Source organism: Saccostrea echinata, unplaced genomic scaffold (assembly GCF_033153115.1).
Source record: "Saccostrea echinata isolate AGI-Se365-2 ecotype Australia unplaced genomic scaffold, CSIRO_AGI_Sech_v1 ptg000002l, whole genome shotgun sequence".
Classification (NCBI taxonomy): domain Eukaryota; kingdom Metazoa; phylum Mollusca; class Bivalvia; order Ostreida; family Ostreidae; genus Saccostrea; species Saccostrea echinata.
Genome location: NW_026889751.1, coordinates 11,170,643 through 11,195,000, shown reverse-complemented (window position 1 = coordinate 11,195,000; position 24,358 = coordinate 11,170,643). Strand labels below are relative to the sequence as shown.

Here is a 24,358-nt window from a genome sequence, read left to right as displayed (position 1 = left end):
CCAAAGTGTTGGTCTGATGTTGGCTGTGTGCCTTTTTATCTGAACAGGTACACTTGAAGTGACTATGTGCCAGCCATTTTCAGTCTTTGTAACAGGCTTTGGAGTGAAATGCCTATGCTGCAATGCAAAATTTATATAAATAAATACGAATTATTGTCTACCATTAGCGCCAATATTTACATGTGAGGATAATTCACGCTAAATACTGTAGATTCCTAAATATACGTGAGGAATAAATTATCGCGTAATTACGCGAGGAGCACCACTCGCGAAATAAAATTACTCGCTTTTATTTTATGGTGCTTTAATGTATGTAAAATCTCTAGATAAATCACCGATTTGCGAATTATTGTTCCCGCGATTTGACGCCCTTGGGCCATTTCGCGATATTAAGTACTCGCGTTAAATAAGGAATTTACAGTATGCGATTAGAAAGATTTCACTTAATTTTAAAAATATCCCGCCATGTACCATTGTCCAACAGGTTCATATATGTTTTATTCAGTTATTCTGGTATTGAGGAAATAACCATGAAGTGTAATGTATTTGGTACTGTTTCATGTAATTAACATGTAAATATCCACATTTACAGTATTTATTAAAATAAGAGGCCCCTGGGCAACAATGCTCACTTAAGTCACCCCCCTCCCCCCCCCCCCCCAGCCCTATTGTTCTAAACATTTTTTGCTGTATATTCCAATGTAAACTTACAACACCCTATTGTGGCCTCACCTTAGTCTTACGTGGGCATGCCTTCACCATAATTTGATTCAGACTACATCGGTTTGCTGAATATGCTGTGTTTAACAAAAAAGATTTTTTTCCTTTGTATTTTGTAAAACTTTGACCCCCTATTTACAGGTAAGCCTCATCCAGACCCCAAGGGCCATAATTTGAACAAACTTCAATCCACAATACATATTTCTAAATATAATTTTGAATGCAGGTAACTCTTGAATTTCAACCTCATCGTTAGTTTAAGTCAACAGTCTGAATGTCAACAGAAAAACATCTCGATTATCAAGCCATTGAAAGCCAAGGTATAAGACATGTTTAACAAAGCTATGGATAAAAAAAAAATAGTCACAGCTTTGTTTAAAGTGTTCATGGTGAGGGAATGCATGTACATGTATAGTATCGTTTATAGTGACTTTGCTTTTACGGAAATTTAAAGGCGTACAGTGAGTAAATGAGGCTGTACATGTATATTAGAAACACAGGAAAGGGCTTAAAAGGACAGTATAGCTGCTACCCAATCCAAAATTATATTAAATTAATATAATAAAAAATACTATCTGAACCACAGACTTACACATTTTAGAATGGTTTGGGGTGAGTAATATAATTTAGGATGTAGTGTTCTGGAGGACATCCACCTAGTGTAGAAGCCGTGTAGTTCAGGGTCTAGTTTCTTCCCATGATCCTTCATGAAATCCCCACTGATAATGTAGGAATCTGGTTGACTGTGTAATGCAGCATACAGCACAAATAAATCATCTATACCACTGGCTGTCTTCTTCCTCTCATCCCTACATTATAAAAACAAAACAGCTCTCAGCACAGGTGAGCTAAAAAGGTATGACAATACATATATTGACTGTGTTCTCAGGCAAACTGCATTTTGTCTACTCCTTGAACCAAACAGCCTCAGAAAAACAATTTGGTTCTTGGGTCTGACAAAACGCATGTTGCCCTCGAACTCAGTCAATAAATGTATATTATTAAAGGGGAACAAAAATTGTGAATCATGTGTATGGTCTTTGCCTCCCTTGGGCCAAAACCATCAAAATTAATGTAATCTTTGAGTTCAGAAGTTAATGAACAGACCCACTCAAAGAAGACTGACAACAATAGATAGCAATAGGTCCCAGAGTGACTGGAGTGAGCTAAAAACCCATGGCAATAGCTCTTTCTTACTGGTAAGCATGGTGAGCCTTAAATTTAAAAGGTTTACTGTCAAACATGATTCAAAATCATGCATACCTGCTATACCTCACTGGAAATCTTGTTATACTAGGATGTTCCAAAATATCACCAACTATTTGAAACAAAATATTCCTTCCGATGACCAACTTTTGACCAGGGAGCTCTCTGAGTAAAAAATCCTGCAAAATAAAAAAAAAAATCAGCTGGATTTAACTTGCTCTACAGTTTAAAGTTTAACCACTCCTTTGCAATAAAGTAGCATTTGAAACACCAATAAAGAATTATGTACCTAGTTTTGGTGTTAATTAAGTAAGGCATACTATTACTTATCCAGATATGATCACAGGTCTAAGGGGGATTTACCCTGATGTATGGAATACAACCCGAGGTAAATTCCTGTATACAAGCTGTACCTTCATGAGTGCTCCAGACTTCATCCGTTCTGCTTCTGTATAAGCATTGCCACCGGTGAATTTGTGCATTACCCACATTCCATCTACTACATAATCAAATTTTCCATGCCTTTTGAGGAATTGCAAAAAAGTCTGAAAAGTTTCACTGTGATGTTTGTTCAGAGTTTTGAAAATGGAGGCCTGAATCCTTTGTAAAGTTTTCTCACTAAAATGACATTGTCCAATCTTAGCCCCACAGTTCACACATGTTTGACTGAAAAAGACACCATGATAGAAAATTATTGGTTATCAAAAATGTTTTCTAAACTAATAACAAACAAAAATTCAGTCTTAAAAAAAGCCCAGAGAGCTTATTAATGGAAAAAAACCCCAGAAGTCTCTGAAAAGAATGTAGCTCTACTGATTTGTGCTTATAACAAAGAAGAAAAGTAACTCTTGAAGTTGAAACTATGGTAACATCAATAAACAGAATAATGATCCTTGGTTTAGTCTAATTGTGTGGCAAATATTATTGAAATCAGACCACAACTGTAGGAGGAGTAGCCTTTTGGCAGAATTTCACAGAAATGTTCAATATTGATAACCATGGCACCAAAGATTTAAAATCAAAAAATTGATAAACATGATTTTGGTATCTAAGTGCAGTTTATCTGTGACTAAGTTTTACTGAAAATTGGAACCAAAACTGTGGGAGAAGGAGCAATTTGAAAGAATTTCACAAAATGTTTTATTTTTAGTAACTGTGGCAACACTGTTTGTCAAAATTAATAAACTGATACACAGAATTATGTATCTTTGTAAAGTCTACATGTGTTCAAAGTCAGACAAAACTATAGGAGAAGTAGTGTTTTGAAAGAATTTTACAGATATTGTAAACTATATCAAGTTACCACTGGCTGTCTTCTTCTGGCAACAGCATTATAATTTTCCAGCTTTTGAATAAAGATATAAGTAACTAGTAGTAAGACTCAGTTGGCCATTTATTGCAAAATGTTAATTATAGATACCTTTGACACATGCAGACATTTGTCATCTTTGAAAATGTGCACCATTCATGACATGAACTTGAGATTTTTGAGAATAAGGTTGTCATAATTTGGGAATTGCAAGCAAAATTAATGCATATATCACTTAATTTTTTCTAGCTTTCTCTCAAATCTTGCACAACTCTAAATCAAGGCACTATAAAAAGACTATTCAATGAGTTTTAGATCTATAAGAAAGTCATAAGTATGATATGGTAGCACACTACTTTTATTATACATCAGAGACATATTATATGTCTCTGTATACATCTATATACTGGCTATGAGGACAATGGCAAAATTATTGTCCCCAAGATAGCAACCATTAAATTGAACGCTGCCAGTGAATAGTTTGTCGACTATTTCACCATGGGCAAATAGCACAAAAACTATTTCATGTTAGGGGCTGTTAAAAAAAAATAGCAGGATTATCCATCATATTTTTATATAGAAAAAATACACAGAGGTATAATAAACTGATATTATGTTACTTACTCTCTAGTCACAAAGCTCTCTGTTATCTTTGGCTGTTTTCCCTGTCTAAGAAAAAAAAAAGGAAATCAACGGGCATAATGGTCACCTGAGTATTATGAGTTTCTTAGTCCAGCCCCAACTCAGCCCCACCTTGAACTCTAGTCTCATGTATCTTTTATAATTTGAAGAGGACTCCGTGTACATGATGTACATCATCATATTCATGAAGCTTGACTCCTAGTTTAGATGCCAAAGATTGAAGAAGTTTTTTTAAAGTTACAATTCAATGTCTACATTTAATCAATATTTTTTTTTATTCTGTTTTATCAATCTTCCAAAGAACTAACTGGCAATGGGTAGGCTAAAAATTTCCAAAAACAAAATAATACAGGTTACACCATTTTAATTTTGAGAAGAAAGTAAAACAGTATTTAATAAAATGAACTCACATTATAAAAGCCTGCTTAAGATCTTCCACTCTGCTAGTTGATGGATAGTAGTGCTGTATTATACCTAGGAGTCTTAACGTATAGTCGACTGGCAGCTTGTCTGACTGGTGAAGGAGTCCTTCCCACAGTTTGTCCACCACACCAACAGTCAGGTTATCTTTGTATTGTCCAATCAGAGCCTCACTTACATCTCTGTCACCGTATCTAAAGGCGGCATTCACAATATGGTGGAGGTGATTGGCTATATTTATTGGGGTCACAGCTGCGATATTTTCTATGCTTTTATTGTAGTTTCTCACCAACTCGAGGCAATCTTTGTATTGACTTGTCATGCACAAAGGTTCAATCACCATTGCAAATGTAGAGCTGTCGGCATATATTATGTCGTCTTTTATTTCTCTATAACACTGTAATATTTGGTTTTCATCCACTTCGCTGGGACTAAGGCCTGTGAAAGAATTCATGTAACCCAGAATTAAGGACACTTTGAGCATTTTATTCATTTTCTTCTGTAAACGATATTTCATCCATTTTTCTGCAAACTCTGGATGTCTGGACTTTTTAGCCCAGGTGTTGACAAGGTGATCAAAGTGAATCAAAGCAGACATATTTCTTTTCCTGTCCTCTAGTTCAGAAAACATTTGAATGAGTGTTTCAAGCTCTTTCTGTCCAGGGTTTGTTGCCCATTGACACTCTTCTGGTCTCACTTCTTCATTGTCATCATATCGTGGCTTCATCCATCCATTTTTAAGAAAAGTTTCATGTGGGCGTATTTCATTCAGACATCTTACCCCCAGAATCCTACCCTGTGGATGGTTTCTGGGGACCCAGCGAGTCCAGACACCAAATCCGAATCTGCACAAGCTAGCTGCTACATTCATCCTTCTGGCAATCATTTTAGCACCCAGAATAAAAGTCACCTGTAAAGTTTAATATTACACAAAAAATATAATTTATTTCACATGTACATGAAAATAGTTGACATATTTCTTAGGGGACAAAGCATGATTTTTTGGAGGGAGAATTATCTTTTTAGATGGATTTCAGAGAAACATCTATAGCGGAACTTTTAGACCTCTACATACAAGTAAACTAGGTCACTTGGATCATCCAATAATATTCTTGCACATCTGCAATCTGAGCATCCCTTTACTAAAACAGAATATTAGATAACAAGTACTGTATACATGCAGGGTTATTTTCACCCTTTAACACATAAAAAAAATTTGCCCAAGTTTTAAATTTGCCCCAAAACAGCAGTGTTAAATAGATAATGCTGTCTTCTTGGAATTCTTCCCAGGGGGGCAAATTGGGTAAAAATAGAAAAACAGTGGCAAAATTTTCCCTGCATATTGTATTAAAAGTTCCTATTACATATTTTCATAAGGATTATATATGGATATGATGGAGCCCTAAAAATTCCAAATACTGTATATTTCATGGCATACATATAAATCATATGTAAAAAGAAGTATTTGTTTCCAATTAAAATATAGAAGAAATTCAAACAAGCTTATATTTTGTCCTTATTTTTAGCCCATGGGGACTATCTGGAGGCCAAAATTGAAGTTTCAAAACCTTATTGCACATAGATCAAGCCTATTATATGTGAAAATATATTTTGAATTCATTGATCGTGTTGATATTCATTTGAATTACTGTAAATATACTTATTTCCACCAGGTCATATTTCAATTGAATGACAATTTCTGTTCCATTCACAGGCAGAAAATTCATATGCAAATTTCTTGGATCCTTTGTATATCTTAAATGCACTTTAAGTAGACAAATTTCAACAGAAAATTTGTGCCTGCATACATAGAGTGTAAATTAAAAATCCCATGCAGAAAAAAAGTACATCTAGGTACAGTATTTTATCCAAAAAAAAAAGTTCTTAGGCCATCCTTAAAAAGTTGTTTGTTTGGAATTGTCGCCTGGGAGGTTTCAGACACAGGAGGGAAGGAGGGAAATTTTTTTATTTTTCAAAATTAAATTTAAATTAAAAATTGATGATAAAAATCTCAATAAGGAATGAACACATAATTTTTTGCCTTTTTGTAAAGGGTATCCCACATCAACCAGGAACCCAGTTTTGCTTAGATCCTACACTTATTAAGTGATTGGGTGGCACATGTGGTAACAGGCCAAGAATTGACTGAATAAAAAAAAAATCTTATTTTTGGTCAATAAAATTTTTCCAGGAGGGGTCATTTTAATGAGGTGGGAGGCAATTCCAACAAAAAATAATTTTATTTTGGCCTAATAGTGCATGTCTTGAGCAATCAAGTATATATTTAGAGCATCGTTTTGGAAGTTTGTTATAAGAAAGCAGCAGGACACTTTAAAACTTGACACAACTGAAATATGTATGGCAAAAAAATTACATCTTTCCTTCCTTTTTCTATTTTTCTTTTGTTTTTTGTTTTTCTTTAATTTATAAAAGACAAAGACAATAACATAAGGCTTGATTTCTCATGAATTTCACATATTAACTAAGAGAGATTTAGCCTAAAATACATGAATAAATATTATTTTTCTAATTATATATTTATTCCATACTTACGATCCTCCCAAGGAGTAAAAAGAAAACAATATTTCATGTACTCACCTTTGAATTTCTCCTTGTTTTACTGCTGACATGAGTAAGATGATGATTCCCTATATTAGATCTGTACTTCTTCTACAATAAAAATTTTAGAAATATATTTAAAGTTGTCAACAAGTGACCAGTTAACCTGGTATTCAATATTCACCAGAAGGCCCCATTACTGGTACATACACATGTACCATGTATCTATTAATTGGTACTTCGACAATTTATTGAACAAAAAAAGGAGAGAAAAAATTCACATAATACTACAAAAACTTCTTAAATTCAAACAAAACTTTAGCATAAACAAATCAAAGAACTTAATGGGTGTTTGTATAGCAATTATAATATAATATAGCAATTAGACTATTGAAGGCTTCTTTATTACTTTATATGTACATAATATTCAACTACATGTATCACCTGCATATTGTATTTATTTCTACAAACTGATTTGGTACTCAAAGGCATATTCTGAGTATGATCAATTTTTTTTATCGTAGGCAAGATGCTAACAAAGAAGTTGATGTTACAGGGCTTTCAACATTCTAAATGAATATTAGCAATTCTCAAATTCTTTCGTCGTTATTGTGAATTTTTACAAACACATCCTACCACTGAGGTGTATCTTGACTGATATGTTTCATATCAATTGTTAAGCCATTTTTTATATTCTAATTTTGACTTTAGATTACTCTGTTTACCTGATCAATGAGGAAGGCTCACGGCAGGTGTAACTGATTGGCAGGGAAGACACTTACTCCTCCTAGGCATCTGATCCCACCTCTGGTATTTCCAGGGATCTCCGTTTTTGCCCTGTTTACAATTCATAGTTTACAGGATTTAAGAGGTTTATGAGATTCGTCACTGTTTATTTTATTTATATCACGTCAGGGACCTATATATATCAGCGTTTTTTTCCCTTATATAACTGGTACCAATAAACGGTACCATTCCCAATGCCAAAAAATGTTAATTTTTCCCAATTTTGAGACCAAAATTTCCCAATTCAACTGCCAAGCAACAAACTACAATGACATCGTATATCTTTTTAAATGAAACATTGTATTGTCATACATTTTGCGAAATTGAAAGCATGAAAATGTGAAAACAAGGGACATTGATATGAAAAACAATAAATACATGTTGTTTATTCTTTGAAACACAGAGTATTAGGTAATGAGGTTGGAATAAATGCAAAATACATTTCATTTGTTTAAATGACGGAAAATTCTCTTTTTTCTACTTCGATGCTATTTTTCTCAATTGAACTGGTACTGGACCCTTTCCCATTGGGTAGAAAAAAATCACTGTATATAGTATATAGGTCCCTGATCACGTGACAGGCCACTATTACCTGGTAATTTCTTTCATGTAAATATGTTATGTAAGCATGAACACTTTAAAAAATCAAGAAATCAAAATTTGCATAAAAGCATAAAGCAAGAAATCAAAATTTTGTGCTCACTGTGGAAATTGTACGTCTCTGTAAAAATGTATTCCTTCAATTTGTCTACAAAGTTCTGAATACTGTAGTAAAAGCAGTGACTGAGTATGCTAATCTAACTACTGTCTACCTGACTGTATGTACAGTGTTATTCATGTTTATGTAATTTTTTTTTTAAATCAGTAAAAGTTGCCATCAAAGAATTTACTACGTTTTATACTGTACAGGAAAACTGAACTTTCATTTAATTTAAATAACATTTTTTAAATGTTATACGTACCTAGACTGGCATATCATATGGTACGTTTAGTCACGATTCGTGTTTCTTTGTGAATATAACACGATATCCCTGATCAGTAACTTTGACACACGAGGTATCTATTTTCAGTTGGGTTCGGTCCTGCGAACAATTTTCATCCCGATCCCGATAATAAATAAGTCACATGACAAACTTGAGTTGCGTAAATTAGTCACACAATCAATTTTGTGTGTGAACGTTCAAAACATGTTCCAGTACCTGGTACTTTTATTGCTTTTTGGTCTTACCTATTCAGATAATGCCATACCAGAACAGATACATCTCTCCTATGGCCGTAAGTATCGATAGAACTTTAATTAACACTTACAGCTGTAAAAATGAAAGTAAACAGGTAAACTCAACTGTTAACATCATGATTATTCTTTGCTATGACAATACATAATTTACCTGTTTTTGTCAATTAATGTATAATATTCAAATCTACAATGCTCATACTAATTAATTTTTTTGTATATAAAAAAATCTTTTTAATAAAGACTGTAGCAAAAAAAAAAAAAAGCCTTAAAAAAGTTTAACAGGTCCAGTCCAAAGACCATTTCTAACTACGTAGCTATTAATAGCTACCTAGGTATTTAAAGCTACTTGAAGTAGCTACTTTTACCTATCCTTACCTATCTTTGAAAATAGAAATAAATAATATTTAACCTTAAAACTATATATGGCATATCTGAGCTAAAAAATAAAAATACGAGTTTGAATGTAGATAAACATGATATATGTTATTTACAATCAAATTAAAATTTTCACTGATTTGGACTTGAATAATCTCATGTGTCCATAGTTAAACTGATTTTAAACCGTGTCCGTAATTAGATGCGGAATCGGTATAAATAAATCGGTTATTGTTTTAAATTTCTTATATCTTTGAAACGTGATTGATTTAAATTGGGTGATCTACAGGAAAGTCCTACCTTTATCTAAAGTAATAAAACAAATAGAAAGATCTTTTTAATTTTAGTTAGTCTGAATTTGTAAAAAAAAAAAAAAATACGCCATATATGACTTTAATTATTAAGGAACATCTATAAAACTGGTCAGACTTGTTGTTTATCATGTTGTGCACCGGCACAACAAAATTTGGAAACTTTACAAGGGTAGAAAATGGAGAGGAAATATGAAAAAATAGGAAATCGTCCCAAAAACCTTTTATCTATGAATGTATGAAGTTTTAAAATTTGTACAGATTACAGATTTGTAAGACATTTTAGGCTTCTTACCACTTAGCTTTGATCTTTATCTCCTAGACAATGAAACTGGTTGTAGTTATTGATGCAAAATTGATAATATAGAAAGTAATCCTTTTTTGGCCAAAATTTTTGCTGTATTCATCGTCAGTTTGACTTTATCAAGAAATTTGGTACTCACCATATTTGTTTGGTCAAGAAATGCATTTTATAATTTAGAAAAATATATTATAGATATATATATTGACAAATACATGTATTGTAAACACAAGACATCCTCATTTGAACTAATAGGAGATTCAACACAGATGTATGTTACATGGAGCACAATGAATGTTACCCAGAATGCTACCTGTCTATATGGAGTAGCGACCCTCTCTCAAAAGGTCAAAGGCAGTACAACAAAGTTTGTGGATGGAGGCCCAGAGCAGCACACCCAGTACATACACAGAGTCCTGTTGACAAATCTGCAGCCTGGCAAGAAGCACAGTGAGTTCAAGTCTCTCAATACATAAAAATTTACTCCTTCCATGACACTTGAACCCACCTCTGATGTTTCCAGGGATCTGTGTTTGCTCTCCTCTCAGTTTGCAACATTTAATTGAATTTTTGAGCTCAATTTCTGTTTATTGTTTTATCTTCACATTTCATCTTAGTGTTCTGATTGTCAAAATTTTTTTTTTATCAATTAATTGTTGTGTTTCTCTTTTAGTGTATCAATGTGGAAATGGGAAAACCTTCAGTAAAGTGTTCACCTTTAAAGCTCTTCCCATGGGTTCTGATATAGGAGTACGTGTAGCTCTGTTTGGAGACATGGGAAGTGTAAATGCACAGTCTTTACCGAGGCTCCTTAAAGATGTTCAAAATGATATGTATGATGCCATTTTCCATGTTGGTAAGATGGTCATTTTTTTTTTATATATTTAAAGACATAATGCTACTGTTGGAGTGTTGGAATGAATTTAAGAATTAAATAGCAGATCTTTTTTTACTATAATATTATAAATACACTTCTGTAATTACAACTTTTGTATATATTTTTAAAAAAAATTACAGGAATGACATTTATTGACAATGAAGAAGTTGTGATTGTGAATGACTATGTCCCTTACAACGATGCAAGTGCAATATACTTAGCTGCAACTTTGACCTTTGATTCTTATCAGTGACATGAAAATTGTATAGACCTTGACCTACAAGGTCAAAATTTGACAATATTTTCTATCTTTTGAAGTTCAAACGAAGCTATGACCAATTTAAATGTTACAGGCAAACAGAAAATGAATTATATAAAGATAAGGAACAGTAATAAATTTCAAAAAAAGCCACAAACAATACAAATCTGTAAACAGGACACAAAACAAGGACCCCTGGAAATTACAGAGGTGGGATCAGGTGCCTAAGAGGAGTAAACATCTCAGGAGATAATTCAGACACAGAGACAGGCTGACAATAAAATGATATCATATGTCTGCTAATCTTCAATCTTAAAAACATGAATAAAAAACCTGGTCTGAAACCCAACCCCCAACCTCCAACCCCCCCCCCCCCCCAGCTATGGCAATATATGTTTGACTGACGATTTGAAGACTTCTTTAGTTTCCTCCCATAATGCAGCTTCCTAGTCATCTGAGCTCTTCTTTTCCTTCCTTTTTGAGATAGTCTAGGAAAAAAGGGGAAGAAAATCTGTTGATGAGATAAAAATTCTCTTCCAACATCCTTCTTCCTCAGATCATTGACTGCAACTTCGGTATCAACTTTATTTCCTGTTAATTTAATTTAATTGTCCCTATTGAATTTTCTTTTTGTTTCAGTGAAAAATTGCCCCTGCATTGATTTTCCTGTAGTGCCTTATCTTTGCAGCAGACTTATCTTGGGTTTTTCTCTGTGTTATCTTATATCATAGCTGAGATGTTTTGTTTCCTCTTTGTAGCTGATATCCCCATTATCTTTTTGGCATAAATTTTTTTTTGCCTTATTTACATGTGAATGATCATCCCCAAACAAACAGTTTCCATATGACATAGCTTCACACAAATTTGAAATGAAGAAAAATTAGACCTGACTTTAGTCATGGGTTCACAAGTTTCTAATTCTAAAGGTCTTGAATATGGTAAATTCCAGCAGACAATGCTGCATCAGGATGTCATACTTGGAACAAAGATTGCTCATGATCAAGAAATCTGTCATTATTCTGAGCTATATGCTTATAAATGATATGGTGAAGGTAACATGACTCAGAAGTTAAATGTTCTTTGGGCGTTGACATATTTCAACAAAATTCAGGCCTTGTGAAGTTGAATTATAATATACAAGATGACGAAGTTCTTTTTAAAGTTGTTCTAAAGTATGATAAATGATGCTCTTTCTTTAGTTGACCTTTGGCGAGTACATGTATTAGTCATTATATTGGGACAGTTCTAGTTAGGGTAGCTATGACCACAGAGTACAGTCAAGATGCTTTTGTTCCCAAGCTAATTATCCAGATTAATGAAGCATCCGGATTAATGAAATGGACTTGTTATGATTGATAGACGTCATTGTTAATGTTATCTAGAGGGTGAAGTGTCCGGATTATTGGCGTCCGGATTAATGAGGTTCCAATGAGGGTATTTCATAACCCTGAATAATAACTAAAAGATAATTCAGACAAAGTTACAGGAATATGCAGTGTAATGCATGTGCAGACAACCTGTTAAATTTTAAAGTAAGCACTGATTTTGTTTGATTATTTTAACTTTTTTAATTTTACTAATTTTCAAACTTTTATTCTTACAGGTGATTTTGCTTATGATATGGACTCTGTAAGTAATTTGAATACTAATTCAAATTCAAAATATTTTCGATATACAAAGAATTATTTTACAAAAAACATAAAATTCTTAACATCAGTCAAAGTGTTTTACTAGTTTGTTGAAATCAGTTGTACTTTTAATTTCAACAGGACAATGGCAAAAATGGTGATGTATTTCTACGAGCGATTGAACCAATAGCTGCATCTGTTCCATATATGACTTGCCCTGGAAACCATGAAAACAAATAGTCAGTATCCATTCATCATACTTTGAAGTACAGAATTGAAACACAGCATTTGGCTTTATAATAATAAATTTTACGGGATTTTGCTTAGTGTACTATTTGAAATTGTTATTTCCAAGTTAGATTTCCAAAAGTGTTTTGGTTTAATTTGAGATTATGATTTGATATTGTGCATATTGATTTAAAGTTAGAGATTCTGTATAATTTTTAAAAGAGTTTAATTCACTTTCTATAGTTGAGCATTGCAAAGGGAGATGATGCTTACAAAATTTAGAGAGGAAAAAAAAATCACAGTTCTATGTTTAAGAACACAGACTGGTCAGTGTGGATGTACAAGTTGGGGTGGGTTTAGGAAACCATAATTCGAGCTTGTGACCTCACACATTTTGTTTGTAAATTTATTAAAAACCAAATTAGAGGGGGCTTGTAGTTGCTTATGTGTTTGGTATATATAGGTTTCATAATGAATGCAGGTGCTGTTAGGCCAAGATAAATAAAAAGTGTGATTCCTATTCCAACCCAAGAAAAAATAGGGTAGGTAGGAAGGAAACATTTTTATTTTATTTTAACATTGAATTTTAACTAATAAAGTTAAAATTCAACTTTGACAATAAACAAAATGAGAAAAACAAAGAGTTCATTTCTTTTTCCAAAAAGGGTGCTTAATAATGGCATTTCTGTTTAATTAGTATACTAGGATATGCATTTTAATTAGTATACTAGGATATGCATTTTCTCAAACACCGAAGTGATCGAGATTAGGATTTCAAATAGTGAAAATGGAAGTGTTTACTTCTGGAAAGATATTGGCTGAAAAATTTTTCAGGGTCAGCTCATATATTTTAGGGTCGGTTGGGGAACTGGAAACACACAATTTATTTATCTAGGCCTTATGGCAGCTTTATATCCTTGATCTTTTAGATTTATTTCAAGAAGAAACATTATATTAGAACAAACATCTCTAGTTATTTTTGCTTTTCTCCTTGCAGCAACTTTTCAAACTACAAGAACAGGTTTACTATGCCAGGAGATGAGCAGAGAAATCTAATGTATTACAGGTGAATAATTTAGAGAAAACTAATTTCAGAGAGTACTGTAAAAGCAGAAATATTTGTTGGGGATTAAATTTCGTTTGTTTCATTGTTAGAAATGCATATATTCAACCCTATGCAGAGAAAATACCTAATAGAGATAAAAAGTAATTTTAAAAGGTTTCTGGAATGAATAACAAATTTCATTTAAAGGGAAACAGTCTGCAGTGCTGATATCATTGATATGCAGGTAAATCTGAATACATTTTTAGCTCTTCTGAGCCAAAGGCTCAAAGAGCTAATGCTATGGCCATTTGTGCGGTGTGCGGTGTGCGTAAACTTTTTAGAATATGGGCCATAACTCAAGAACCCCTTGGCCAATTATTGTCAAATTTGTCACAGGGTATCCTTGGCCCAAGGGCTCCCTTTTATACTAAAACTGGGGTTGTGACCCTTTAACAAGGGGAGATAATTAGGAAAATAGAAACAAAAGCACTGGTTGCTAAAAAATCTTCTTCTCGAGAACCACTGGGCAGATTATCACCAAACTTACACAAAAGGATGAGGATATGTTGTAGATTAAAATTTGCACGGGGATTTACCCTGGGGCAAAGGGCGTGGTCTCAAGGTCACTTCAAAGTTGACAAAAAATTACATTTTATTAAAATGTTGATATTTTGCTTACTATAAGGACTAGGACCATCAAATCTTGTCAGTTGGTGCATCTAAGGACCTCATATCATGTTGACTCAAAAGTAGGTCACGGTGACCTACTTTTTAAATTTTGCGGCCATTCTTTTTCAAAATGATTAAGAGGCATATTTTGAACAATTTAAGGCCTATGATCATCAAACTTTGTCAGTTGATGCATCTTGGGTCCTCAAAGTACGTCAACTAAAAAGTAGGTCACCTTGACCTACTTTTTGAATTTTATGGCTAATCTTTTTTAAAACAATTAAGGTCATTAATTCGAATACGGGGAGGCTTAGAATCATTAAATCTTGTAAGATGATGCATCTTGGGGCCATAAAACATATTTATTAAAAAGTAGGTCACAGTGACCTACTTTTTGAACTTTGCAGGCATTCGATTTCAAAGCATTTTAGAGGCATAATTTGGACATTTTAAGTCCTATGATCATAAAACTTTGTAAGTTGATGCATCTTGGGTCCTCAAAAAATGTCAACTGAAAAGTAGGTCACCGTGACCTACTTTTCAATTTATATGACTATAATTAAATATTTCAGGTACTAATTGGCTTAGAATCCTAAAACTTTGTCAGTTGATGCATCTTGGGTCTTCGGAGTAGGTCGACTAAAAAGTAGGTCACAGTGACCTACTTTTGAAAATTTATGGCGTTAATTAAATATTTTGGGTACTAATTGGCTTAGAATCATCAAACTTTGTCAGTTGATGCCTCTTGGGTCTTCAGAGTAGGTCGACTAAAAAGTAGGTCACCGTGACCTACTTTTGAAAATTTATGGCGTTAATTAAATATTTTGGGTACTAATTGGCTTAGAATCATCAAACTTTGTCAGTTGATGCCTCTTGGGTCTTCAGAGTAGGTCGACTAAAAAGTAGGTCACCGTGACCTACTTTTGAAAATTTATGGCTCTAATTAAATATTTTCGGGTACTAATTGGCTTAGAATCATCAAACTTTGTCAGTTGATGCCTCATGGGTTTTCGGAGTAGGTCGACTAAAAAGTAGGTCACCATGACATACTTTCGGAAAATTTATGGCTTTAATAAAATATTTTGGGTACTAATTGGCTTAGAATCATAAAACTTTGTCAGTTTAAGCGTCATGGGTCCTCGGAGTATAACAACTGAAAAGTAGGTCACAGTGACCTACTTATGAAAATTTATGGCTTTAGTCAAATAATTGGCTTAGAATCTTTAAACTTTGTCAGTTGATGCGTCTTGGGTCCTCGGAGTACAACAACTGAAAAGTAAGTCACCGTGACCTACTTTTGAAATTTTATGGCTGTATTTAATATTTTCAGGAATTATTTGACTTAGAGTCGTCAAAATTTGTCAGTTGATGCATCTTTGGTCCTCGGAGTAGGTCGACTGAAAAGTAGGTCACCGTGACCTACTTTTGAAAATTTATGGCTGTAATTAAATATTTTGGGTACTTATTGGCTAGAATCATCAAACTTTGTCAGTCGATGTATCTTTGGTCCTCGGAGTACAGCAACTGAAAAGTAGGTCACGGTGACCTACTTTTGAAAATTTATGGCTTTAATTAAATATTACAGGTACTAATTGGCTTAGAATCATCAAACTTTTGCATCTTGGGTCCTTGGAGTAAAACAATTGAAAAGTAGGTCACTTTGACCTTCTTATAAAATTTTATGGTTATAATTTTAAAAAATATTTTAGGTATTAATTGGCTTAGAATCATCAAACTTAGTTGATGGGTCTTCAGAGAATGACAAGTGATAAGTAGGTCACCATGACCAACTCTCAGGTACTAATTGGCTTAGAATCATCTTGGGTTCTCAGAGTGTGAATTGGAATTTCAAGGGTTTATCTAAATATACAGGATACTTCGAGGCTTCAAATAGAAGTGATAGGTTGTACAGTTTATCAGAAGAGCGATTCAAGGCCCATGGGCCTCTTGTTGAAAAATAACACAAACCACCATATCAATAGAGTTTAAACTTGACTGAAGTCATAATATGTCTTGTTGGTAATAAAACTAGAAAAAAGTGTATATCTATACTTATGAATACAACAATCTGAAACTTCTAATGAGAATTAATTAATATAAAATTCAAATCTGGACATCATTTGATAGCATTATCTCTAAGGTGCCTTAATTCTTCTTCTTTTTTAATAAATAAAGAAATAGAAAACAAGTAGATAAAAAAACTAAGAAATCATAGTCTAAGAATAAAAATAGAATATAACTGAATATTATAGTAAAAGATGTAAATTTTTTTTATCTGGAAAATTGTGAATAAAAATGAAAAAAATGTTAAATGAAAATTTACTTTTCTGTTGTACAGTAGAAATTTTGTATAGTATTTTGACCTTGTTAATATCCTAGATCTGTAAGAAATTTGATCAAAAATAATTTATATACCTGAAGAAAATTTTGTATGAACATTTATCACAGTAATACCGGTACACAGAACTACCTATTGCAATCTTTACTGTAGCACTACTTGTATACATGTATAAGACTATTATAAATAAAATAGTAGGTTAGAATAATTGAATGGTGATTTATAGTATTCATTTCAGCTTCAGACCTAAAGTATCATAGAAATAAGTTGTTTTTTTTTTTTAAAAAGTGCTAGTGCCAAGATATTTTGTTTTTGGATACTGGATAATAGGATTATGTAGTCAGATAAGTGACTTTTTTTCAAATAAATGTCATCCAGAATGAACCATGCTTTATAGAATGTCTCCTTTTAATGATGTTTATAATTCTTCATCTTTAGAAGTTATTTTGCTTGAGAAATTATTGAAAATGTGATACCTGGTATACTTTTTTTGGTAGCTTTAACATGGGACCTATGCATGTCATTTCCATTAGCACCGAGTATTTCTTCTTCATCAATTATGGAATCATGCAGCCTATCCACATGTATGAATGGCTAGAGAAGGATCTCCAGGTTTGTTCTGCGTTTTACCTTACTAATCAGTTCCAGTCTCTTATAGTGTGCATTAACTTTTCTCATTTTTTAAAAACTTTTTCTCTAGAACTACTTGGCCATAAATGATATAAATCTTTGATTAAACTTTTTTTGAAACTATGCATCCCTGGAGCCAGGTGAGGACATGGAATCTTTAAGTTTTTAAGTCATAGGTACATTTATAAAATCTTCTCAGGTGATTATTCTTTGACTGTTTGAATGTCCTCTATCTGCTAGTTGAGTTTTATAATCCTGTAAGTTTTCCAACAATCTGTCGGAATTCCCGGGTACTAATTATGCTCCTTTATTATAGACCTATTTTTATATTCATGTGAAGCAGAATTTATTCAATATATTGTTAGGCCATTATTTACACACTAAAATGTCTGCTGTTTTTTTTCCATTTGCTCAATCATGACAAGGAACACATGGTGGGTGTGAACGGTCAACAGGGGATGCTTACTCCTCCATGGCACCTGATCCCACCTCTGATGCTTTTAGAGGTCCTTGTTTGCTCTGCTCCTGATTTGTATTGTTTCAATGGACTTATGAGCTTGATTACTGTTTTTCTATTTTCTAGATTTCTTTACACCCCCCCCCCCCCCCCCTTCCATCAAAAGTTCGATAGATGGAGTCTTAATGACTTTAAATGTCTTTTGTAAACCTATAGGGTTTAGAACAGACATTTTATTTGAACATTTTAGACTTGGACTATATTCATATCCGAATCATTTTAGTTATTAATAGTGAACTTAGTAGTTACAGTAAAATAAAATAAAAGGTTATTAAACAAGGATATACATTATTAGTGTGCCACATACAGTGACTTTATAATTGGATAAGGGACTTTATGTTCATGAACTATAATTATCTTGTTAGAACAAATTGGATTTTTTTGTTGGTACAATGAACTATTATTTTGTAAATCATTTTGTAATGGAATTGATCAGAATAGACCAGTCAAGTCCATCGATACTAAGTAATAAAATTTGAATGGGAATGCAAATTTACTGTCAAGATTCTTGACCAAGAGTAATAAAATGGGAACTTTGAAATAGATAAGTAAAAGAGCTTAGGGCTAGAACTCCTGTGGTGCAGAGATGGGGACGGAGTTCATAAATATTATTAAAGTAGGTATACCTGGATTGGAGGGTGGTGCCATGTTGGGGTTCATAGGTCAATGGACAGACCTACGGACAAAGCGTAGGTGGCATGGCAATGAGCCAATGAAAAGTATTTTTATATCTGGGACCATGAATACTCTATGAGCACAATATACCCTGTTTTGCCGAAAAATGTCTCTCTATTCTTTGACTCTTTTGGAATTTTTTTTGGACTCTAATTTTTTGGACCTCACCTTACTTATTACTTTTGGAGTTTTAATTCTATGCTCTTCTTAAATATTTGGGACGGATCTTTAAAACATTTGCTACAACCAGCTTATTGGTCTATTCTGGTGAAATTTCAGAAACAAGCATTTAAAAATCTATACGATCACGGTAGTTTAATAAACTTTTTTAAAAAACTTACAAAGTTTGTCATTGGCTTACACTTTCTATTTGTCTCTTTTAGACGTTTGGGAATTTATATTAATTTGGAATTACTTGTATTGAATATGGCCTACTATTCAATACATCTTGAATCTTACATTTTGATAAGTAGTACATACTTTAAATGTACATGTTGTGATAAGTACTTTTGTATTACAGGAAGCCAGCAAACCTGAAAACCGAGCCAAGCAGCCCTGGATCATGGCCATGGGACACAGGCCAATGTACTGCTCCAATAATGACCATGATGACTGTACCCACCATGAATCACTGGTAGGTTCACCATGAGAAGTGGTAACCATGCACTGTAACTTTATCATGAATCACTGGTAGGTTCACAATGAGAAGTGGTAACCATGCATTGTAACTTTATTTACCATGAATCACTGGTAGGTTCACAATGAGAAGTGGTAACCATGCATTGTAACTTTATTTATCATGAATCACTGGTAGGTTCACAATGAGAAGTGGTAAACCATGCACTGTAACTTTATTTATCATGAATCACTGGTAGGTTCACAATGAGAAGTGGTAAACCATGCACTGTAACTTTATTTATCATGAATCACTGGTAGGTTCACAATGAGAAGTGGTAAACCATGCACTGTAACTTTATCATGAATCACTGGTAGGTTTACAATGAGAAGTGGTAAACCATGCACTGTAACTTTATCATGAAGTAGGTTTACAATGAGAAGTGGTAACCATGCTCTGTAACATCACTGATACATGTAGGCCAACAATGTAAACTTGTTTGACCAGTAGATACATGTACATGTAGGCCCAGAGCTCCAGATAATTTTTTTGCCCAAAGTGTATTTACTCCCTGATTTTCAAATCAATGAAGATTTTATTATTCAGCAAAATGATTTAAGAGTATTTTGTTAATTTATTAATGTTTTGACATCCATTGTAATTTTGAGATTGTTACCGAAATCAAGGTATTTTAAAAGAGGAAAGATAAAACAAAAACAGTTCCTGGATTAATTTAAATAAAATTTTAAAAATGCCAACAAGATTTTTGCTATGTCTGAGAAACTTTTTTTTTTGACATGGAAGATCATACAGTAGGTAAAGTAACCATAGACACATAAATTTTTTCTCCATTTAAGATGATATCGTAGCAAGTCAAGAGTAAACCGAGAAAAAAAATAACGAGAGAAATCAGAAATTGTCAAAAGCCATCATAATAATAGAGACCTCAAGAGAATCTAAGAGAACTCTTAATCATTAAATTCAAATACATATTATGCCTAATGTCTCTCTACAGCAGTGTATTTAATTGGTCTTGAATTTAAACAGAGCTCGTTTTTTTTTTTTTCGATATGATTTTAATATGGTCTTCACTGTTTTTTTACACATAGTGTACTCTTTGATAACATTGCAGTATAAACTTTTTTTCTCCGGCAAAGACTCTTTTTTTCTCCAATATAAGCCATTGTTTTCTAACATTGTTTTCTATTACTTATACGCTTGTTACAATATCGTCTTACATAGACGACACAAGCTTTTGTGTGCTTCAAAGTAACTATGCCTAGTGCATAGTCTTTCTATATAAGAAATCAATTTTGATTAAAATCATTGAATTCTTTCTTCCGAACTGAAATCCGTCGTCGCCATAACTTAGAATAGTCCTAGTTATTGAAAAGCTTTTAAATCATTATTTCGTTACGAAAAAAAAATAAACACTGAGCTAACCTCAATTCATCAATCTCCTTTGCAGAGTTGTCGTTCGTTTCTCTCTCAGACACCTCTGCGATGGGCTCACGTCAAGATTTTTGACATAACGTAAAAAACATGACATTCCAAGGATTATTTCAAATTAAACTAATAGTTCTAGATATACTTAGTAAATATCTACATTAAAAGAGAAACATTAGTACAGGCATTTAATTATAATGAATTTAATTAAACGCACTATTTCTCGTGCTTATCACTGTGATATAAGAGGTGAATGTATGAGCCGATGGTAGTGTCAATTCATATCATTAGCTGAGTCGTACTTGTATTATTCAATCCGCCATACGCAGTATTTTCGTAGTGTAATGCTTATTTACGATTGCTAATGCGTAACTGTATGCCCAGTTTTAATTTTCAATGCATATTTTGTAAAATTCAATGCGTATTTCTGCAAATACGCACCTTATCTGGAGCTCTGAGGCCAACAGTGTAAACTTGTTTGACCACTAGAACTGCATTCACCATAGATATCTGGTAGGCTCACATGTAAACTTTTGGTACCACACTAACTGTATTTACCACAATTCACTAGTAAGCTGACAATGTAGACATGTGCAAACTGCTGTAACAGTACTGACTAGGGTTATGTCCAGTTTAAAATTGTAGTGACCCCCATTATTGCATTTGCTATGAATCATAAATGGGCTTTCAATGTAGTCTGGTTTTAATCCTTATTAAACAGAGTAAAAAAACTGGTAGATGTTGCAATTTGTCCAAAAAAAAAATTAAAAAACAAACAAACAAACAAAAACAGCATGCAAAAAAAAACCCAAACAAATAAAATCCACTGATTTCATCTTGTAGGAATATCTTTAAGTTCATTTTGAAGCAAACTTTCTTATTTTGCCAATTTAGAAGGCTTTGATGATGAAAAAAATATTTATGGTATCATGCATTGTACATGTAGGTGCGTATAGGGATTCCTTTCATTCATGTCCTTGGTATGGAGAAAGTCATGTACAAGTACGGGGTGGACATCATGTTCTGGGCGCATGAACACTCTTATGAACGCCTCTGGCCGGTATACAACAGAAAAGTGAGTAGAACAGATCAATAGACTCCATGTAATGTAAATGTTTAAATTATTTACATTTTGCTTTGCGACATGTTTTTTTGAAGATCAAGTGACCCATTTCATTAAACTTAGCATAGGCAGGTGATGAAACTAATAATTTATTGCTGCAACATAGATTTAATATATTTGCTTCAAAATGAGATTATAAACATTCAGAAGGGATATATGAGCAGTTTACAAGTATTTTTACTTAGTTTAACAGAATTTTGTTTAAAGTGTGCAATAGAATTTACAAATTGTGTAGTTAAAGATTACACTTGCTAAGTGTGTAAGTATTTTGTTTGAAGGTTTACAATGGAAGTTTAGCAGCACCATACACAAACCCAAAGGCACCGGTGCATGTCATTACAGGATCTGCGGTAAGTATTCCAACAGCCGTTACAGATCTTGAATTTCTTATCTGACAAATACCGTATACAGGGAAATTTTCGCTCCTTAAGTTCTTGTCATCAGTGGGCAAATTCAAAACAAGATTTATTCAAAAACAAAGTTATCTCTCTTTTAACACTTCTGTGTCTGCGAGAATTTAAAGGAGGTGAAATAATTCATGTGGGAAAGGGGGAAATTAACTTGGGGCAAATGGCCAAAAAAAAAAAAAAAAAAAAAAAAATGGGGCGAAAATAACCCTGTATACAGTATGCTGAAACTAATATTTAAATGAATTTTAATGGTTCTGCAAACAGGGATGCAGTGAGAAGCATGATCCTTTCCGAAACAATACAGCCGAGTGGTCTGCCTTTAGGAGTACAGATTATGGCTACACTCGTATGAATGTGTACAATGCTACTCATTTGTATGTGGAACAGGTGTCAGATGATAAGGTCAGTTTATCTTTTTTAAAGATACTGATGAACTGGACTCTCCCTCTCTCTCTCTCTCTCTCTCTCTATATATATATTTATACATGTATGTATATGTATATATTGATATATATTTTTATTTACTTGGTTTCTAGTATTTCTTCTTAAATATGTTGTTGTTTTATTTTCAGGATGGAAAAATTATAGATAGTTTTATGCTGATCAAAGATAAACATGGACCATACGTATAAACCTTTACCCATTTAACACAGTCAAGCAAACAGATGAAACATTCACATTGTTATTCAGATAGATTTTAGAGATTCAAAGGAGATTATGGCTGTGATAAGGGCATTTGTTGCCATATAGATATCACTTCTTATGAAATATTTGCAATGTTAGTTATTTTGTACTTTTTGAACTTTTCATTGCAAGTCTGGAGATTTCACACATTCCACTGCAGTGTGTTTAATATGTATATCATATATGTCTCATTTACAATTTCTGATGTGTAGATTTTGATAAGAAAGTCATAAACGATAGGTGTCATAGATCGGGGTTGATATAGATCAATGGTCACATTTCTAGACAGTCTTTCAGTAAAATGTCAGATCCTGTAATGAAATTAAATGTCATGATTTATGTTTCAGATTTATAAGTGGGGATGTTACCTATGAGAAAAAATTACAATCATGGAAAAAGCACTTTTGGCAGAGATAGATACGTGTCACTTCCTGTAGAAATGTCTGTCTGACCCCTTATACTGACCCCTCTCTTGGGTAAACACATTGATATTTTCCTCTCATATTATATTTGCTCTGAAATATATCCTGCTTAGTACATTTGTATTATTCATGTCTGCTTTGTTAATCCAGAAAAAAAATCACCCCAATTATAGGAGGTATTTGTTCATTCAGAAATGGAGAATGTTATTTCCTGGATTTACAATTCTCATATATACAATTAAAGGCCAAGTTAAATGTACAATAGATAAGGAATTGTAAATCCAGCAGATCACTGTATCTCCATCAACTTGTTTGTTACTTAAGTCCATCAACTTGTTTGTTACTTAAGTCCAACTTGTTTATACTTAAGACACCCTAAATTTATGCAAGAGTTTTCTTCCATATTGATCCTGCAGTGTTAATTATTTCATAATGTTTTTTGTCAATGATTTTCTGCTAAGCATGTAACTTAAATTGAAGCTTTTGTACAGTTTTGTTGATTTGTATGAAATTTTTGAAAATAGACAGGGAATGATGAATGATACAGTATTACAGTATTTTGTGCTTTCTTCATTGCATCCTGACTTCACTGTATGATAACATCTGTTGACTGAACACAGGCTCTAGTTTTAATAGTGAACTTAAGTCAAAGTCTTATGGTGCTCAATTTTTGCTGGTAAAATAAGATATTGCAGGAGATGAAGAAGGTTTACTTCACAATGGACTTAATTTTTAGTCATTTACAACTTGTCATTGTGAATGTTGTAATCAATCTTAAGATTGTTTTATGTATATACTATTAATTTATCATACTACTTGAAATAATTGTGATATTTTTTTTTTTGGGGGGGGGGGTAATAAATAGACTTGTTCTCAGAAACAAAACCAATAATGAATGTTATGTAAAAATATGTACACAAGCCAC

At 33.1% G+C, this 24,358-nt stretch overlaps 2 protein-coding genes across 4 annotated transcripts in view; one reads left to right on the top strand and one right to left on the bottom strand.

The window, feature by feature from the left end:
* The window catches only part of LOC133200318 (mitochondrial ribonuclease P catalytic subunit-like), an 8,752-nt gene extending 60 nt beyond the window's left edge, over positions 1-8,692 (bottom strand). The window contains exons 1-9 of one of the 3 annotated variants that reach the window (XM_061336140.1): positions 8,605-8,692; positions 7,573-7,693; positions 6,896-6,961; positions 4,288-5,207; positions 3,860-3,904; positions 2,340-2,592; positions 1,984-2,105; positions 1,313-1,529; positions 1-117 (exon numbers count right to left, since the gene is read on the bottom strand). The exon at positions 1-117 is cut by the window's left edge and continues 60 nt beyond it. In XM_061336140.1, coding sequence (XP_061192124.1) covers positions 1-117; positions 1,313-1,529; positions 1,984-2,105; positions 2,340-2,592; positions 3,860-3,904; positions 4,288-5,183 — 1,650 coding nt within the window. In that variant the 5' untranslated portion in view covers positions 5,184-5,207; positions 6,896-6,961; positions 7,573-7,693; positions 8,605-8,692. Of the gene's footprint in view, positions 118-1,312; positions 1,530-1,983; positions 2,106-2,339; positions 2,593-3,859; positions 3,905-4,287; positions 5,208-6,895; positions 6,968-7,572; positions 7,694-8,604 lie in introns of all 3 variants that reach the window. The other 2 variants (XM_061336146.1, XM_061336151.1) reach the window with 2 other exon arrangements.
* LOC133177919 (acid phosphatase type 7-like) lies at positions 8,592-23,990 on the top strand. Its single transcript, XM_061312766.1, has 13 exons — positions 8,592-8,624; positions 8,713-8,917; positions 10,122-10,316; positions 10,540-10,722; positions 12,606-12,631; positions 12,772-12,869; positions 13,856-13,924; positions 17,408-17,522; positions 19,253-19,366; positions 21,741-21,869; positions 22,196-22,267; positions 22,592-22,729; positions 22,900-23,990. The coding sequence occupies exons 1-13, from the start codon at positions 8,592-8,594 to the stop codon at positions 22,957-22,959; spliced, it is 1,437 nt and encodes a 478-aa protein (XP_061168750.1). The 3' UTR covers positions 22,960-23,990.
* The last annotated feature ends 368 nt before the right edge of the window (positions 23,991-24,358 follow it).

Coding starts and splice junctions, on each gene's coding strand:
- LOC133177919 (XM_061312766.1), top strand. CDS start 8,592: ATGTTATACGTACCTAGACTGGCATATCATATG. Junction 8,625..8,712: donor CTAGACTGGCATATCATATG/GTACGTTTAGTC, acceptor ATCTATTTTCAG/TTGGGTTCGGTCCTGCGAAC. Junction 19,367..21,740: donor GTACCCACCATGAATCACTG/GTAGGTTCACCA, acceptor TTGTACATGTAG/GTGCGTATAGGGATTCCTTT.